Raw genomic sequence first — 16,872 nt, 5'->3', positions numbered from 1 at the left:
CTCAGCAGACAATTTCATTCATTCAATTATTTTTAACCGGCGCGCGATCTGACCTTGCTTCATTCAGTTATTAGAAATGTGCGTAAATATTGAGAACCATAGACTTTTTGTGGAACTTGGTATAAAAAAGATAGGTATCTACCTACATAGGCATCTATTGCACGCCTCATAAGCGAAGCGTTGAGGTGGGTACTACTGTCACTTCACGCAAAACATCTGATTTTTCAAACTTAAAATGTCTTTATGTATCATACATTGCACTTGTAAGATAATACATACACACACATATTAAGAAAAAACACTATTTTTAACATTCATGATATTTTTGATGTCATTTTTGTTATTTAAACTAGTTAAAAAACAGTTTAAAAAAGTTCTGTCTTGGACGTCCGTGTGTCTGTATGTGCGGATCCTTTTTCTTGTTAACACGATAGCGACCGAAATACTTTACTAATCGAGTCTTTTTTTTTCTCTTACGCTTGAGTATGCTCAGGAATAGAACCCTTTCATTTTTCAGGGTCTGATTCGATGTGGTTTAATTGTTATTAAATAAACAAAAATAATAATTAATAAATAATTATTAAAAAAAAATTATGAGGCGTGCACTTTTGGATTTACCAAATTATTTTATAATTATTATTAGTTTTGTGCTTTATGACAATGGAATATGATACAGAATTGAAAATTCTTGTAAAAACTCATTTTCATATTTTATTGTGATAATCTGCAATCTTATTCTAAAAAAATGTAGCATTTAAGTACTTATATAAATTGTAGATTGATCCATTGATATCATCGATTATAAAATATGTTGTATATATACCTATTTTGTATATTAATAGAATATTAACATTTATTGACTAGGTATTACTATTAGGTTTTTAAAGTAAAACTTTTATTACATCGTCTCAAACTTTTTGGTCTGTGTAGCGCATGTCGCGTGACGGTCGAACCGTACGATAATAAATTATCGTACAAATACGATAAATTTGTAGTTTCACTTTTACCGTGGTTTCATAAAACCACACAACATTTTTTCTTTTTTATTTATCAATAAATTTATAAATAAATTGTCATGAAAATAGTGTGGCAAGGTAAATTTCACTAGTATTTGCGTGAAAGAGTAACAAACACACACACATCCCCACAAACTTTCGCATTAATTATAATATTGGTAGGATAGGATAGAAATATAGATATAACTACAATATTTTCTACAGGCATATAATATCCCAGCCATTCTTCTTTCTTAATTGTTCGAAACATCGTTATCATATTGATTAGTATTATTATAGATACTATACAATAACTGTTTGCACATTTTACTAGGGCGTGATAAGACGATTGGTTCAATATTGACCAACATTGGAGTTTGATACAGTTTCAACGCGTGCCTAACGCCTATTATTATTTAAAATTATAATATTATGATGGATGAGTGTAATATATATACTACAACTAATATATATACTAATCTATACTATTATTATAAAGCTGAACAGTTTGTTTGTTTGAACGCGCTAATCTCGGGAAGTACTGGTCCGATTTGAAAAATTATTTCGTTATTAGATAGCCAATAACCGACGCGTGTGTATGTTGACACAATAATTACGTAGTAGTTAAATGCTTCGAAAAACCGTAGCATAGATTACAAGGCTTCGTTAAATCACCTTTGATTAAAATAAAAATATCACAGATAATATAAATTAAATACTATTAGTTAAATTTTGGCACCTCGTTGTGTAGCCACCGATTAACAATCGCATTTATAATTTTCATAAACTACAGTGTAGTCATCATAAAATATAAAAATACATATAACAACCAATATATTATATATCATACAACTAGTGGTCCGCCCCGGCTTCGCCCGTGGTACCTATATGTTTAAACTATCCTATCTCTCAAGTTGGATCGAACTGCACATGGTGTGCAAATTTTATTATAATCGGTTAAGTGGTTTAGGAGTCCATTGAGGACAAACATTGTGACACGAGATTTATATACATATATTAAGATTATATAGGTGTTCTTACAAAGGTACGAAAAAATACTTGTAAAATATTATTTAATTTATCCACTACTGACTACAACATTACAGAACTGAATAAATAACTTTTACCACTATTCTTAATTAACCAAACATTGTTTATAACTCTACAAACTAACTCGCATGAAAATATTATATAGTATTCGAACTTTTAATTGAAAACTAAAACATACGACTTATTCTCAGCTCACCCATTCACGAAACTTTTGCATTGTTAATACCAATTATTGTCAACACTAGCTGTTTCATATTGAATGGCAGTTTCAAGAGGCACTCGTTAATTTGTATTTTTCCACTAGCCGTGCCCCACGGTACTACCCGCATTGCTCCGCTCCTGTTGGTCTTAGCGTGAGGATATATGTATAGCCAGCCTTTCTCGATAAATGGTAGATATATCGAGTCGATAAATAGTACACATGGTGTGCGAATTTTATCATTGAGGACAAACATTGTGACACGAGATTTATATTATTTATAGATTTACTCTTTCAAGCAGTGAACGTTTTCGATAGAGGACACGACGGATTTATGGGCGATTTATGAATTCTTGAAATGTTTTCAATTTTCGTAGTTTATTTTTAGATATCCACATTAAGAATACTATCGTTAGTACGGTCGTTGTACGTTTGATCACTGTTCTAAATATACCTAATTTACATTTTATTTATCATTCATTATCCAGCTGAAATACAACAGCGTGTACGTATACATATTTCTATTATAACAGATACAATCATACAAAAGACGTACTTAGGAGTTATTCTGTCCTACTAATATTATAAATGCGAAAGTTTATTTGGATGTGTGTGTCTCTTTCACGAAAATACTACTGAACCGATTACAATAAAATTTAGCACACATATAGAGGGTAACTTGGACACATAGGATAGGTATCCCGGAAATCCCACGGGAACGGGAATTATGCGGGTTTTCCTTTGAAAACGCAGCTGAAGCCGCGCCTCATCATCATCAGCCCATATACGTTCCCACTGCTGGGACACGGGCCTCCTATGAGGGTACAGGCCATAATCCACCACGCTGGCCAAGTGCGTGTTGGCGGATGACACATCACACATGTCGTTGAACTTTTTAATTCTTCGTCGGTTTCCTCACGAGTCACGATGTTTTCCTTCACCGTTCGAACAGTGGTGATGTTACAACATGCGCAAATAAATTGAAAAATCAATTTATTTCCTGCGCGCTCGCTTGGTCTCGAACCCCGGACTTATCGATTCGAAGTCCGAGGTCTCACCACTGAGCCACCACTGCTCCCGCTGCTATTATTTATTTGTGAAGTATAAATTCAGAAATGTTTGAAAACAACGTTGATTGTGCAAAATAATAATTGACACAGAAATTTTCATCCAGAAAATTGAAGACATCAATCTTGTATTAATCGTTTGATAATTTTGACCTAATTTTAGAATACAACTATGTGATTTTTTTCTGCCAACGTGCTAAGCCGTTGGGTCTTCCTTGCGTAGGTGTGACGCGAATGGAACAATGTGCTGTTGAAACTATATGTCTATGTAAACACATGTATACTTGTGTATACTGCGTAGTTATGACGTTGAGAGACGTCGCGTCGACTCCAATTCGTTATACTTTCTTGTAACACGTAAAGCAAATGTATTCTTAATTTGTTCGAGTTCCACATCAATCGTAAGAAACAGATGGGTGAAAACATATTGTAAAACTATCAAATAAAGAATTGAATTAATTAATTAAGAATTTAAATTAATTAATAAAGAATTGAACTAATTAAGTATTGCACGCAACAAATTTATTTAAAGCTTATCGCATGTAGATTACGGTTCCAAAAATAAACGTAAAATATGTGTACCTACTACACCTACCTAATATTGTATTAATAAATAAGTTATTTAGATATAAAAATGAAAAGCATAATAATGATATCGCGATTCGCGGTTTAGGTATATTATAGGAACCTAGGCAATGCTGAGCTTACCAGTGCTAAGTAGAAACCGACATCATAAATGATAAAATATCTAGCATGGATAAACTATTCATTATTAAATAAGTATGTTCATAAGCTTTACATTATTGACAATAATAAGGAAGAAAAAATTTGTAAATTAACTTATCTACAGTTGACCTATAAATAGTAATTAATATCCTCATTGTTAGATTAGGGTTTCCTAATCCCATTGCCTTGATATTGACCAAATCAGCCGCCCTCAGTTGGGGGCAACGACCGAAATGTCACAGGCCATAGGTAAAATAAAAAAAATAATAAGAAGGCATAGATAAGAAATTTGATATTAATACGATATTATTATAAGACTAATTAATTAATTATTAATACCCCAAATAATAATAAATATAAAATTTTAAAGAGTAAACAAAAAATATTTGGCGAATCTGTATAATTATTACAAAAGGTACTTAAAATTCAAGTCGAACAAATTACAAAAGCAACACCAATTATCTACCATTAACGACTTCATTACGAATAAAAACAAAATAATTAATTTTACTATCTTAATTGTCATTCAACACAAACGTATTATACCTACTACGTAATTGAATAGACGTAGTACGTAGTTTATATTTTTATATAGTAATAACTAATAATAAAACATTTGCTTTCATTTATCATCACTATTCACTTGTTCCCTCTACTGAAGCCAGGCGGCAGGCCCTCCTATGAAGGTTCAGGCGGCCAAGTGCGTTTTGGCAGATGTCACATGTCGTCGAATTTTTTTCTTGTGCCGAAGATAATACCCGTATTAGTACTATAGTATATATATTACCTGTGGTCCCTGTGGTATTAGTTCACTTTATCGAAATACAAATAGACAGTAACTCTTACATGTATAGTATAAAAAAATTACACTACTTTTTTCAGTAAATTACATTTAGAAAGAAAGAAAGAAAGAAAGAAAAACTGTGTTAAAAAAAATTTACTGTTTCGTGTACCTGTTTCAAGCACTACCCTTCATTTTATGATTTCCGTTCGATCCCTGACCCTAGGTTTATGTTGATTGTTATCAACACATACCTGGAACAAGGGTGCGTTTAAACTTTAAAACAAACATTTTGTTCAAACAAAGATGTGAGAAGACGGGTAAAATTCCATGCATTATGCCTATACTGTTGCATAGAAATCGGATGTAAGAAATAGAATTAAATGCGCATTAACAATGATAATTAGGTGTATAATGCTCAGAATATTTACACAACACTTATTTATGTGCATACTATAATATGATTATCGACAGAAGTAGGTACTTATAAAACATACTACAATATACAATTATAATATAGACTTCATTTTGTTTACAAATCAATGAAATTATAAAAATACTTAATTCGTGATACGATAACCTTTAGTGTGATTGTTATTCCTAATTATATGGTTTTTATTACTATTATATTATGAATATGAATCATCGGTAATTTTGGCATACAATTAAACATGATATGAATGAAAATAAAATATATTATCGCTGCGATCGCGCACTTCCACAATTTTAAATTATTACAAACAATTTTATCCAACTCTTACGTTTTATTACCATTTCATATAAATAACAGACTGATTAACTGAATAAAATGGCGATTTATATCAAGAATTCTCTATTACTTTTTCATCTTTTTGTGATCATCTTAATACCCTATCACTATCCTTTCAAAATGCATACTTAGCTGTAAATCATAAATATTTTATACATAGTAAAGTATTGCAGTATTGCACAAGATACATAAAATTCAATACTGCAAACCACAAATCGCTTAACAATCACATTCATGTAGATATTATTTTACAGCACATATGACCGCGAAACATAATATAATAGTATAATAACATAATAAGGTATCAAGTAACTGGTAGCCTGTTTAAAACATTACTTTCTTATAGGTTTAGATAATTTGTTAAATATCAATTACTTTCTCCGATTCAATCACAAATGGCTTCCTTATCACAGACGAAGCACGATCAATCTTTAGATCAATCATATTTATTATGAATCAATGACATATTGCTTCAATTTGACGATAATAAGGTAATTTAAAATTATATTCTAATCCATACTAATATTATAAATGCGAAAGTAACTCTGTCTGTCTGTCTGTTACTCAATCACGCCTACTACTACTAACTACTGAACCAATTTTCATGAAATTTGGTATGGAGATATTTTGATACCCAAGAACGGACATAGGCTACTTTTTATCCCGGGAAAATGACGCAATCCCGGAAAACCCACGGGAACGGGAACTACGCGGGTTTTTCTTTGACTGCGCGGGAGAAGCCGCGGGCGTAAAGCTAGTTTGTATATAAATTATCAATGAATGGCGGAAACGACAATTACGTTGCAAATATAGGTGCAATTATATGTATTTAGGTACAATAAAGTATCTTTCAGAATATTACAAATAATTTGGAAAATCCAAAAGTGCACGCCTCATAATTTTTTTTTAATAAATATTTATTAATTATTATTTTTGTTTATTTAATAACAATTAAACCACATCGAATCAGACCCTGAAAAATGAAAGGGTTCTATTCCTGAGCATACTCAAGCGTATGAACGTTAAAAATAGTGTTTTTTCTTAATATGTGTGTGTATGTATTATCTTACAAGTGCAATGTATGATACATAAAGACATTTTAAGTTTGAAAAATCAGATGTTTTGCGCGAAGTGACAGTAGACAGACCTCAACGCTTCGCTTATGAGGCGTGCAAAATCATAATCATTTTTTTTACCATATTTCCTAAGAATGAATCCTATGTAATCCAATAAGATCCAACTAAGGAATAGGAATGGCCTTTATGTGTCAATTGCATGTCAAGTGTCATGTACCTTTGTATTTCACACAGGTATTTCAATAGGGTTTTATCAAGAAGCTTATATCTAAATCTAATACACTGGAGATTTCAGTATGAACATTAACTTGTAACAAGAAAATATGACCTTGAATGACGCCTGTATGTTTTTTACCCCTTTCACACCCACTTGTCAAGTTAGGTGTGAAAGAGATAAAAAAAACATACAGGCGTCATTCAAGGTCATATTTTCTTGTTACAAGTAAATGTTCATACTGAAATCTCCAGTGTTTTAGATATAAGCTTCTTGGGTTTAATATTGCCTGACACATACATAAAGTCTATATTATCTACTAGTATCCCACCTTCCCACCCCGGCTTCACACTGGTGCAGTTATGCATAAAATAAACCATATCTGCAACAACTCTATCCGTTGCTAAGTTTTTAAGATCTAAGCATACTGATACATGGGGATAGACAAACAGAAATCAATTAGCGACTTTGTTTGATTATGTCCTTGAAATAAATGTTTTTTTCTTTCTTTCTTTCTTCTTTCTATTGTTTTATAGTATGTGATGATGAACCTACATTTTTCTATACCCTGGAAAGCTAACTAGACATGTCTCGTGATCATAAACACTGCCATAATTAGCTTCACTAATTAATATGCAGTTTGAGGTGTTGCCAACACAAATGGATTTAGTCACATGTAGATACAGGAAGAATATGCGCTACAAATTTGTAAATAATTTACATCTGTCGTTTAAAACCATTATTTATGTCACTTAAGACGCATATATAACATTTGCACCCGACATTTAATAACAATTGAAAGATTATTCCATTAATCTTGTAAATAAACAGAGACCTTCCTGTGATAACGAGGGCTATGTCAATAATAATCAGATAAAGTGGCTAATTGCCGAGGCGTCATTAGTATAGATTTGTAAACATAATTTGATAACTGATAGGCTTGCTACTTACATTGTTTTTATATGTTGTATGCGTAATTAGTCATTTTTAACTGTTTAATTTAGAACACAGAACACGGTCTTCGGACGCAGGCTTAGGCGGGAATATAAAGTCGACAAGAAGTCGACAGTCTTAGGTACTTTTGATGATACAGATTATAAACAAACAAGTACCTACACAGTAGATCAGTTCAAAAATTTGCACTAAAATAAAATAAAAATGTAGGTAATATGTAATATGTTCTTTAAAAGTGAAACTATAGGTGCTCAAAACCTTTATTGTCACGACTTTCAAAATTAATTTCGTATGTACAATGTAAACAAATGTTGTTTTTTTTTCTTCTAGCGTAATAATGTTTCAAGATGTAATGAGAATTTCCGTAAAAATTTCATTTTTTGCTGTCCAAAGTAGGCCACCGTGCGCTACACAATTCGTAATAAGTATAAAAATTAAAATTTAAAATTTTTTTTGAAAAATAATGACGTCATTACTTTGCTGTCAAATACATATTTACTGTTCGAGTTTAAAATACTTGTTGATAAGTTGTCACAGTCGTGCATATTCCGTTAGCATGTTTTGTTGATAAATGAAATGATAGATAGAGATAATAATATACGTAATAAATAAATAAATTCATCGTCATAATATTTTGATCTCAATATTTAATCACTGCGCATAACACGAAGTACTTATAATTATACATATTCTAAGACGAAGTAATTATATCGTCATATTACTCCTCCTCCTATACTCCTATTTCAGTTTCATATTTTCAAGGGACTTGACATCAGCCATCAGTAACAATTTTACTATTCTCTTCTATTCTAAATTCAGAAGATTAATAGTGTTCCATATATTCCAATTACGCGTAGTTTACGCAAAGCTAATCAGTAAAAGAGATTTAAATTTAGAAATGACTAGCTTCAACCCGCCGCTTCGCCCTGTTTGTCTAAGATTTAAAAAAAATGTTGTGTGGTTTTATGAAACCACGGTATAAGTGAAACTGTTCGAACGGTTCCGAACACTGCTTTGTGTAGCGCATGTCGCGTGACGGTGACATGCGCTACACAGACCAAAAAGTTTGAGACGATGTAATAAAAGTTTCACTTTAAAAATTATATACTTAAACGTTCCTCGATTTAAACATACATACAATACAACAAAGCGACTTTGTTTTATACTATTATATTCTTACTTTCTCAAAAAGCTCTCAAATCGCTATTTATCTTCGCGTCGTCCTTTATCATGTCAAGTCATATCTAATTACACTTTTATTTATATATTTGAGAACCATCATATCGAAAAAATTTTATCCTTGTTACCTCTGTTAGCTACCACAATCGAGAGTTTCGTATAGGAAATTATTGGTCGTCTCATCAAAATAAAGCTACTCACGGAAAATTAGCTTGATAGTAATCACTTGCAAAAATGGGCGATGGATCCTGAACTATAATGCATAAGACAAACGGACATTCATCAAAACGTTATCTATCACGTGTTAGTAAATGGCGTATTATAATCGCATCCTCCTCGCCTTACGATAACCTCACTCATAAAACCCTTTTGTACCGTGTTCGTGGCATGGTCGTTTTGTTATGGGGTCATTCAAATTACAAACATTTTCCGCTTTTAAATTAAATTTAGTTATCCTCAATGTTAAGGATATAGTGACATGTAGTCATTATTATTTAGTGGTTATAACTAGGTAATGAGTTTCAAATGTCTCAAAAGAACATATGATATTACGAAAAGAAAAAATTAAAAAATCAATCATTTTTTTAATTATTTTCATATTAGAAAGCTACATCTCTAATATAGGCTATATTTTATGTTCCCTTGTCAACCCGGACGAAGCTGGGACAAGCAGTTATAGTCGAGCCAATTTAATAGGCAACATTTGACGTCTATCAATTTTATCTTCGAAGAGAGGTAACCTGCTTAAAAACATCGATTAAAGTGAATTAATCGATACGGATTTGAAACATTTGTAAATCGAATTTATTAATTTATGATGATTTTTGTTCACAAGTAATCAATGCATTCGATTCTAGATGTCAGATTTCGATTTTTAGAGTAACATCTCTGGTATTTAAAAAGAAAAAAGGTTTATTGACACAAAATTGTAGCGACGCGGTCAGTTCTTCAATTCAGAAATTGTTTATTATGTTTAGAATGGTTTATCAGTAAAATGAAATCTTAAAATTACTTGTATCGGTCATTATTATTATAAATATGTAATCGTTATTGAAAAAAGTTAAGCAAATGTGCAGATCTAACAGAAAGAAATATCATGTTATTCTATGTTGTCGTTACTAGGTTACGTTGTTTAATTTTGTTGAACTGTCAAATGTTGCCTATTAAAATGGCTCTACTATAGTTAATAAGAAATACATAAAAATATTATTTCCTCATCATCGTCAGTTGCTTATGTCACACATTCATTAGACTTAAGTATTCTTTTACTTTCAGTCTACGGGCTGACCTTCATGAGTGTCAAACTGCAAACAAGCTACTAATTTACGTAATTTCGCGACGAATATAATATAATGCAGAGGTTCCCGCTGACCCGCTTTAAGTCGGTCGGTCGATACTTACTTAAATCTTTTAGGTAGACTTTTTTATCGACCGCTAAACTCAACACTGGTCAGAGTCTAGTCTTAATTCGATCGGTTTTGACCTGTTTTATTCATTGATGCTTAAAGATATTGGTTGGAAAATTTTGTTTGTCGTAAATATCGATTTATTTTATATCAACAAAGAAATAATTATAGCCTCCTAATATTTGTTTTAAGATCGTGCGCTGATAAACACCAATTTAATGTTACATGGTACACCATAAATTTACTTAAATAATACCAAATCGACGATCGGGCACTTAACATCGAAACAGGTTGGTATTAATTTCTAAGATAATACATACAAAAAACTTGAAAAATATGCTTAACTACATTGAAGTAGGTATACATTTGTTACTGATATGAAGAATACCTAGTAAATATTTTTATTGTAAAAATAATAAAGTATCTTAATCTGCAGACTAATTTTATCATCTTTTATCAGGCGGCAAAGATAATAATCAATACATCTTTATGTATTAGTATATCCTATCCGTATCTTTAGTATATCCAAAGTATTACCTAATTATATCTATTATAATGTTTCGAATGAGTGATTGACTTTTTGCCGTCACAAACCTAGATACCATACAAATGTTGTGTTGAAAGTACCTTTTTTATCACTTTTTCGAAATTGCTCGTCGGAGCGTTAATTCTTTTGTGCGTAGGAGGCAAGCGAAGAGAAATGTATTTATATAAAGCTAATTGATCTAACGGATGTAAAGAGAAACATAATAGATATTTTAGTTTAAACATCTTTGTGACAACTTGGTATTATCTTTTAAGAAAATCGGGTGGAAACATTGAAATCAATTAATGGCACAAAGTGGCATGTCTTTTTCCTCATCAACAGATTAATTATCTTTATTAAAATGTATAATAATATAATATTAATGCTTTTAGTGTTTTTTTGTTTTCTTAATAATATCATGCAGTAACTTGTTGAAGATACATATAGTTAGTGGGTTGGTTCTGAGTAAGAATTATTTCTCACGAAGATTAGAGATCATCGTTGTCAATTATTACTTCTTATTATTTTATTAGAGGCAATTTATGGCAAATGTTCCTTTCTATTATTTTACAGTTTGTAGTTGTGAGTAAATTATGCAGAATTTGCCTCATTCTGTTTTTACTTTTTATTTTCTTCGCGAAAGCTTTGAGGAGCTTTTGCTATTTAAAATTATATTTTTTAAATGGATGCCCCTTAAAGTATAAAGTTAAGTTAAGTCAAAATTCTTGCTAGTTTTTTTTATTAAACCTTGTACCTATAGTATTATATTATCAGTGATTAAAACCAAGAAAACAATAATAGCAGCCAAAGTTGCATTTTTAAATGGGTTATCTTATTAACTCTGTTTCCCTTAAATCATTTTAACCAAGCCCCAGAAAATACGCATTGCTATAATATTATAGGTGAGATTATTTTATTGTTATTTATTTTCCAATATTGTTAATCTCAATACTCGTATAACCCAGTTTCATGGACACATGCCATTACGGTACTGCAAGCCGATAGTTGATCGAGCTTGTGTTTTGAATAACAAAATGTTACGGTCAGCGAGGTGAAGACACTTGAACTATAATATTGTGTTAAACACGTGTATTTTAAACTTTATTTACCGACTTCATATGAAGTAAAATCAGATATAGTGATTTAGATTTTCTGTAGGAAGGAAAAGGTTGGTTTAGGTTGTCGTCCTATCCTAGCCTTGTATTAGGACGGTGAGTTTGTAAACATAAAAGCTAAAAGAGTATATTTTGAAACCATTTGAGCAATACATTTTTATTCTAAGCCATCAATTATGCATTTTTTCATATATACTACGTTTTTATGTTGTCATCTACTTTTAAATACAATTTGATCCTTGCACTCATAGCTTTAGTAGGTATATATTTCATTTCAGAGATTTAAAATAAAGCTCCCTCTGATAATACTGATTGAAACCCTATCCGAAACAACCAGACTTCTAAAAATGTGTCACCAAAACCAAAAGAAAGCATAGATTGCTATTTATTAACAACGATCCGAGACAATTAGGCCGAGCGCGTTTCTCTAAAAGTGTACACAGTAATTCATTCAACCTCGTAAGAATTAATGCACTATTGTACACAATGTTTACTATAATGTTTGGATTATATGTGGATAATATTACATACAAGTAACTTTAATAATATGATTTCAATTTCACTTAAGAACAGACTAGGTCGAGCGTTAATTATTTATCGATGTACACTCCTCTTTTCCTTACGACCTTAATATTTTATAAGTTCTTGACAAGAAAATAACTACAGAAAATCTATGCTCTTGTTTCTAGACTGCTCTTTACTTTCCATAATTTCCACTGAAATGCTCTATTTAACCATTACAAAGACTGCTAAAGGTATGTGTAACAAGACTCCTCCGAATACGAAATACAGTAACGGTATGGCTCTGTAGTTCAATAAAAAATTGTTGACTGCATTAGGTACAAATTTTCTAGGTCTAATAGGTCTTGTACCTTATCCATGATGATTGGTGGCCTAGTTAGTTAATTTCGCTTGTTTGGATTCAGATTATTAGGTCACTAGGAGACAAAAATTTAGCGCCACTCAACTCATACTTTTTAAAGAAAACATAATGTTCTTGTAGTTAACAGGTAAATTAAAAAAATGGTACATTACGAGATGTTAGTTTATGACGAGAATAGAGTTACTAATATTTTTTCAATGATATTATATTATGAGATAAGCCATAGATTTCTCTTAATTTACTTCGTGTCGAAAATATCTGTTAAGAAGAAGTTTTCTTTTATAAATACGAAGCATTATGAACCAGATTGTAGCACTGCCATACATAATATTATGTTTTATAGTTATCCAGTTGCTAGTCTGTACAACGAAGTCTGTAGTTGACACTGACCGAGGTTTACAAATTACAATGCAATAGCGAGAATTAATTAATTTGCAATAAACATAATACTGCAATATCTATACATACAATTTACATATTATATAATCAAAGAGCCAGGTCTATGATTTCATACTTAATTATTTTTTTTATTTGGCACCAATCAACTAGGTAACTAGCAAAAACAATTTTAAGTGTATTCGTCGCATATCATTATTTAAAAACATACTGATAAGTGATAGCAAGATTATTTATGACTTAGAATCCATTCATAGTTACATTAAACAATGGATACCCTTGTAAATAGCTTAAATATTTGCACAACAGTTATTCGCATCACGATATGCAAATAGATTAACCACATTTATACATAAGTTTATATAATCGTGGTCTAAGGAGGCGGTGACCTTGTTCTTTACAGAATTTGGATAGGTATTATTACTTACAAGAAATTGCATCATCATAATGAAATAGAAATGAAGTAAGGTGTAGTTCTTGTAATCCTTTACATAATGTATGATAGGTATTTAGAAAGATTAAAGTAGATTTTGTGCAAGATCCACACTAACAAGAAAATGTCTAGCGCTGAAAAAACATAGGTTCGCCTAAAGCGCGTCACACACGGTGAAGATACTATTATATTTTTATCTTAAGATACTGTAACATTTTATATTACAGTATCTTAAGATAAAATATTATAGTATCTTCACCGTGTGTGACGCACTTTAAATTGATAATAGAAAGATTATTATAGATGTAACGGCCTGGAAGTTATCTGAGGACGTCGTCTAGGCTGTTACCATTTTACCAATTTATAAAAGCAGTATGTCTCAAAGCAGTATTCCAGTGTGGAAAACGACACAGCTTTCCTAAGGTTCTATTTAAACGCCATCACTTTCCCAGACTGAAAATAGGTAATACTTTAAGACATCATGGTTACACTCTTGGTATTTATATATTTTAAATAAGCAATACTGATATTATGTAAAACTATACTCGACTTTGATCCTAAATGGACATATAGATAAAAAATATGTTATGTAATTTGTTACTTAATTTATTAGCAATTAAGGAAAAACTGCAGATCATTCATTCATTTACAATTTAATCACTATATTGTATCTATAATATAGAAGACATGACCTTTATGTTTAAATATAACCGGCTAGTTTTCACAACTAGATACGTAATAAAATTTTCTTTTTTTTTGTATTTCTTTATTGAAAAATAAGAACAGTTAATTGATAAAATTTTATTACAAACTAGCGGTCCGCCCCGGCTTCGCTAGTGGTACATATTTACGTTTTCTCTACGTAAGAATACGTTCCTCGTACTTCAAGGAATATAATAAAAAAAGAATTAACAAAATCGGTTCAGCCGTTCTCAAGTTATGTGCTTACCAACACATTTTGGGATTCATTTTTATATTATAGACTAGCGGCCCGCCCCGGCTTCGCCCGTGGTACATATGAAAAATAGATGTTGGCCGATTCTCAGACTTACCCGATATGCACAGAAAATTTCATGAGAATCGGTCCACCCGTTTCGGAGGAGTATGCAGACTAACATTGTGAGACGATAATTTTATATATAAGAGATTATGACAACGATTAACGACCAAAGAGATAGATAGGTAAAACCACAGACTAATAATAATATACTACGTGTAAAACTATCTAGTATCAACATCAAATACGAGGGGCCTTGAATAAAAAGTATCATACACGGTATCATACATGCTAGTCTAGATTATTATTGTGTGCCAAATGTCAACTGTATAATCAATATTTATTCGAAACATTCATTTTTATATACATTATTTCTACTATATAAAAATAAGTCGGGTTTTCCTTCCTGACGCTATAGCTCCAGATTCCAGAATGCACGAACCGATTTCCACGGTTTTGCATTCGTTCGAAAGGTCTCGGGCTCCGTGAGGTTTATAGCAAAGAAAAGGTGTCTCTGGTGGCGAAACGGAGTTCGCCCGGTTTGCTAGTAACTAGTAATAGTTTATTTGACCGATTGTCTGTGTGTTAGTTTATATAAATTTATATTTTTGTTGCAGAGAGCCACTATCATTGAGACGTTGGATCGAAGCCATCAAAATGACTAATGTAAGTTTAATTAAGAACTAACTAATTACCTTCATATAAAAACAGAACTTCAATAGAAAGATTGCTAAGTAGCTTTAAACCTAAGTAAGTACTTAATAACTGGTATTAACTATCTAAATGGACTAATATAAATGATTCTTTTAGTCCATGCTATTCTATTAGGATTCCGTACATATAGTCCATTGAAATTAAATTTTCTACAACATACAACATACAACTAAATTTTCTACAATGAAAAAATGTTGTGAATAAAAGTTGTTCTTCGAAAAACAATCTACAAAAATGGTCTGATATAATTTCTTCGTAAACTTATAAAAAAAAGTTTTATTGAAAAATATAAACATCTCTTATTTCTGAACATTTTCGCTTATAACTTTTTTATTTATAGTTCTACGACAAAAAGTTACTGAAGTCTGAACCTAAGTTGTAGAGAATTTAATTTGCAACAAACAATGTTAACATAGTTTTATTATCAGATAAATAGTTTAAGAGATATATCGTAAAACCGCTATTATCAAGATGGCGGCCGTGGGACAAGGGTGGCGACACCACAAACTTGGTGATAGCTTCACACTGAACCCCCCTACACATCAAAAAAATAAAATTGCGTCCTCTAAATAACGCATCCCCAAATGTAACTTTTCAATGGACATGGGCACACCCCGGACACTCCATACAAAATGATCGTTTTGACAGTCACACTGTAGAGACTGCAAATGTGTGTGTTAACGCTTTATGGTTGGCACATTTGTGACTAGCGTAAAAAAAAATTCGCGTTTTTCTGATGAAATACATCCGTAAACAGCACAATATCTAACCATTTTCTACGAAAAACGATAATCACAAATCCAAAATAATAAAATTACTTTAAGTCAATTTGATTAATGTTGTCAAACTTCGTTGCGTATCGTCCTTGCAGAAAAATATGGCCCATTTTATGTCTGATCGCGCGGGGGTGAGGTAAGTTTAATTTTGGCGGGAGGCGGAGAGTGTCCGTTCTGTAGCGTTTAGCTACTACAGTAGCACCTCGTTAAGTCGAACCTCGATAAGTCAAAAACCTCCAAATCTCGAAAAAATGTTCTGTTCCCTTCCCTTCAAACCCGAAAACCTCCGTTACTTGAAATCTTGACCCTCTATTAGTCAAAATTATCACCGAGTCCCTCCAAGCCATTATGGTACATATTTTCACTCTATAACTCGAAAAATTAAATTTGACCTCTGTATCTCGAACATAGCAACGTTTAATTTTACAACCTTTATAACTTGATCATTTGGAATTTATTACCTCTATTGTTCGAACAAAAATAAGTTACCGATTTTAACAACTTGCCGACAGTGCAAGTACACTATTGTTTCTTAGAAAACATTTTAGGAGTATACGATAATAAATTAATGACCCACGTAAACACGTGTTTGCATTAAGTATCTAATGACGAAATT

General features: G+C 31.6%; 1 protein-coding gene across 1 annotated transcript in view; it reads left to right on the top strand.

Moving 5' to 3' along the window:
• path (solute carrier family 36 member pathetic) overlaps nucleotides 1–16,872 on the top strand; it is a 36,511-nt gene that overhangs the window by 1,542 nt on the left and 18,097 nt on the right. Inside the window, exon 2 of the mRNA XM_090105192.1 lies at nucleotides 15,384–15,432. Within this exon, the coding sequence (XP_089961318.1) occupies nucleotides 15,424–15,432 (9 nt within the window). The 5' untranslated portion in view covers nucleotides 15,384–15,423. The remainder of the gene's footprint in view (nucleotides 1–15,383; nucleotides 15,433–16,872) is intronic.

This window comes from Colias eurytheme, chromosome 1, assembly GCF_061535395.1.
Source record: "Colias eurytheme isolate Ceu_HAF_F1 chromosome 1, ilColEury1 Martin Lab GWU primary, whole genome shotgun sequence".
In the NCBI taxonomy this organism is placed as follows: Eukaryota; Metazoa; Arthropoda; class Insecta; order Lepidoptera; family Pieridae; genus Colias; species Colias eurytheme.
This window is presented reverse-complemented; position numbering and strand designations above follow the sequence as displayed.